This window comes from Fulmarus glacialis, unplaced genomic scaffold, assembly GCF_000690835.1.
Source record: "Fulmarus glacialis isolate BGI_N327 unplaced genomic scaffold, ASM69083v1 scaffold26732, whole genome shotgun sequence".
In the NCBI taxonomy this organism is placed as follows: Eukaryota; Metazoa; Chordata; class Aves; order Procellariiformes; family Procellariidae; genus Fulmarus; species Fulmarus glacialis.
The window spans coordinates 16,529-20,602 of NW_009198863.1; the positions used below are offsets into that span (position 1 = coordinate 16,529).

At 39.7% G+C, this 4,074-nt stretch overlaps 1 protein-coding gene across 1 annotated transcript in view; it reads right to left on the reverse strand.

The window, feature by feature from the left end:
• Nucleotides 1-536: 536 nt before the first annotated feature.
• Nucleotides 537-4,074, reverse strand: part of OPN3 (opsin 3) — a gene marked incomplete at its 5' end in the record, with an annotated part of 5,483 nt that continues 1,945 nt past the window's right edge. Inside the window, one exon of the mRNA XM_009573059.1 lies at nucleotides 537-800. Coding sequence (XP_009571354.1) covers nucleotides 537-800 — 264 coding nt within the window. The remainder of the gene's footprint in view (nucleotides 801-4,074) is intronic.

Here is a 4,074-nt window from a genome sequence, read left to right on the forward strand (position 1 = left end):
GCATAATCACTTCAGGGGCTCCAATCCTGTCAGTACAGCCTTGGGATGCTGGTGCCCTTCCTTGCTGCCACGGCACACTGCAGGCTCAATGCCCTGCTTCACTGAGCAACAGGACCCCACGTCCTTTTCTGCAGAGCTGCGTCCCAGGCAGCCAGGGCCTGGCCTGCTGTGCTGCAGTATTCTTCCTTCCCAAGTGCAGGACTTTGCACTTGCGCTTGCTGAACTTTGTAACATTTCTGTCAGCACATTCCTCCAGCCTGACCAAGTTCTCCTGAATGGCAATCCTACAATATGCTTTAAGAAAACTCAGAGTAAAGCCATCCATCAGCAATTTTGGCACAGATGCAGAGATTTCAGTACTGAGACCAAAACTGAACTGCGTGCAGAGCTTCAGATGCAGAATCCCTTCAGTATTTCACAGCTTAAGAGTGTGGTTTCCTTTGGCAGCCCAGAGACACCACCACTGAAACCGATCTCCAACCTAAACAGTCTACTGGCTGAAGTCCATTTCATTCTCACATCTCTTTAGCTCATCCCTATAATGGCTTTACTTGGATGACATTTACTTTTGTCCCATTGTGCTTACTGTTGTCATCTATTTGCTGAGTGTCATCACTGGTGATAATAAAAACGATAGAGGAAGAACTGAAAGTCACTTTCTTCTTTGGCCTGTCCCCTGCTTTCTGAGACATAACTATTGGTCGTATTGGTTTGTCATTCCCTGTTGCCGGTGTCTCTTTCATGGTCCTCTGGAATCTCATCAGGCGAAAGCACAGGAGTTGCAAAAGGCACTGTCGAAACTGCACAAGAGAATAAATAGAATGAAGTTACAACTTCCTAAGCGTTCACTATCATGTACGATCCAGTGAAGACAGCAGTATAGCAAATGACTCAAAATAAGAGATTTCTGCATATCTCCACCTTGTTCCGAGTTAGTTTCAGTGCTGTAACAAACATTGTGGCTTTTTAGTGGGTACCTTTTTCCCTAAGCTGAACAGGATCACCTAGCCACTAGAGGGCACTGAAATACAATTTAATATTTTACCAGCAGCAAGATCTACAATTGACAATCTGCAAAGAACAAGAGGACTAGGCTCCAAAGTGTGCTATAGGTATTGTTCCCATCTTTGACTATACAAAAAAATCACACATTTAATATAGCAGGGGAAGAATATTCTCAGAAACACTTCACAGGAGTATGCAGAGGGAAGGAACAAGGGGAGGACGGGGATCCAAAGTGATGTTTTCTTCCTTTTAAGTAACTCAAGGGTCTGGAATTTTAACAAAAGCATTGAATGTCACAGATATAAAATAAAATTTCAAAGCTTGGTAACACAGAACTAAAACGTTCCCACTGAATATGGAAGGAACAGAAGTCTTTCAGCTAATTAGAAGCCATTTATGATACAGGGAGTCTGTTCTACCTTATGATTAAATAATGCAAGATATTCAGTGAAAGCTCACATCATTATACAGAATGACAAGTCCAGTAGTACCGCTGTTTTAAATGCTCCAATTATGGTCTCCCCTTCACCGAGCAAAGCATTCAGGTATGGGGGTTAAAGGATGCACTCATTCAGTAGTTCCATGTCTGCACAAATCTAACACTCAGATATGATCCTTTGGAGAAATTCTCTGGTTTTACAAGAAATAAGTGGGCAGCTTCCTCTTCTTTTAATAACCCATAACAAGGCATGCCTGGAATGTATGAAGAGGACTTAAAAAACAAAACAAAACAAAAAAACACAACAACAAACAAAGCAGGGGGGGACCCAACCCACCTTTTCTCTGAAAAGGGAGTAGGACATGTTTCTCAACAGACTTCCATTTAGCTGTATTCAGGATTATTCTGTACTATCCTGCATGGTCACTGACTTTGGTTTTCCAGCTATTACACAAGAAGCTCTGACATGCCAGTTTGGAACAAGGTTTTGTTATTAGGAAATTAATCCTACTCCGACACAGGGGAGGCAACAGGTCATATTGGGAAGGGGACCTACAAAGTTACAAGATGATAGAGAAAGGTAATCTGGTGCTATGTGAAAACACAAGAGAATGGTCATGTGGAGGCCTTGAAGATTTCAGAGATAATGTGGTACCTCTGAGTAGCATGGAAGCGAGAAGGCACAAGCATGTTAGAACAGGTCAGATAGAGGAAGGGTATTATGGAGAAGAACTGGTTTTAGGATTCCTTCTGAGGGCAAAATAACCCAGAAAATGAGCAAAAATATTATCATTTTGGTCTTAATCTGGAATTAGAGGCGAGTGAGAAGCATTTCACAATGCGCCTCCAGCATGTCCAGCTAATTTGTTCTTATCCTGGCTATGACTTTACTGGCATTGTGCCTGGTACCAGTTTGATTTGCTTCTGGGTATCAGAACCTACAAAATCTTTTTCAGGTTAAACTACTCAGTTTATAAACTTCTATATACTCGCTGTATTTAAAAAAAAAAAAAAAAAAAAAAAGAAAATCACTCCATTGAAAATACTCTTTTTGAACATGATTGTTGTTAGCTCCCCATACCCAGGCCAGCTCTGATATCATGCAGCTGTGTAACCTTGAATCAGCCTGCTGTGAAATGAGCTGTAGGGGAAGAGCTGTGAGATGCCACGTTGGGGTCCTCCTGCCTTCACTCAGGAACAGCTTTTAAACCCACCCTTCCCTTCAGTCCTGGCCTGAGCTGCGCTGCAGCCTTTGCCTGGCCGCCCATCTGGCTGATTGGACCCACTAATTTGGCTGCCTTGTCCCTACAGACTGCTGGCTGGCCTGGGCTACTGCCTGGCAATTGCAAACCAGTGTGGAAAACCACAGAAAATTCCATCTCTATAATGCGAAAACCCAGGGAAATCCTTCCAGCAGTCACTAATATTTCTTCACCCTTTGTGAAGTGATTCTATTAAACTCCAGGTATCTTTAACTCTATACAATCTTGGTTTCAGAAGTTGACAACATGCATGTTACACTTTCAGTTCATGTTCAGGGTTATATTGAAGCTATTCCAATGTCTAAATAAATTCACCAACACCGCTTAACTGCATTCAGTGGTTATCTTCATAGTACTGATGATTTACAGAAAGATGTATAGTTTTCTAGTTTCCACATATTTGACGCACCACTGATAACTCCAAATAATTCCATTCTCTCTTTGCTCTGTAAAGCACTCAAATGAGCTAGTTACCATCAAATCAGCAGTCTACTTTTCATAATGAAGACTACAAAAGCAGACAAAAATAAAAACTTGTTTTTCTCATAGGCAAGTATGTCTTCTTAACAGTATATAATTTATCTCCAAAAAACATTTCACTGTCATCCGCTTGAGATCCTGGCTTTGAATACAATGAAGCTCTGACAAATGTTACTGGTGTAATATTTTTCCACCAAAATCACCAATTTATCAAGACCGAAATGATCCAAGACAATGTGCCAAATTTTGTAAAATGTTCACTTAAAAAATTAATGGAAACATTTTAAGAATACGGTGTTTCAGTTTCCTACTTTAAAATTAATTTTTTAGTATTGTACACTTAGAACTTTTAAAATTCACAACAAATTACAACTTTTTTTTGCCACTTGAGATTAAACAAAATTTTGAGATGTCTTTTTTTTTTAGTTTTTCTTCTAAGTGCCAACTGAATAGATACCTACTTGTGCTTGCAATGTCTTTGTTTTTCATGGTTGAGCTCCTGAGAAGTAACAGATCAGGAACATATGTTCCTAAAACTTTTCTAGGCTTAAGGAAAACTGCAGTATGGACAATTGGTATTTTAACATTATCGAAACATCTTACTGACATATTTGCTTAGCAAAACCCAGTCTAAAATCCTAAACAGGCTGTCACTCATGTTTTTTTGTGAGCATACTTATTTCAAATACTATGTTGAATTGTTCAATCCTTGTGTTGCCATAATGGAAAAGTCAGAGGCAAGTTTTTTCTTCCTAAAAACAGACACCATATATTTTGAATTTTGTCTGATAGAGTTCTGTTGTGGTAAAGGAGTGATTTAGATTAGGTTTTCTAGTTGTAATCCATTTCATGGGTAAATTGTCAGAACTAGACACTTAAATTTTGACA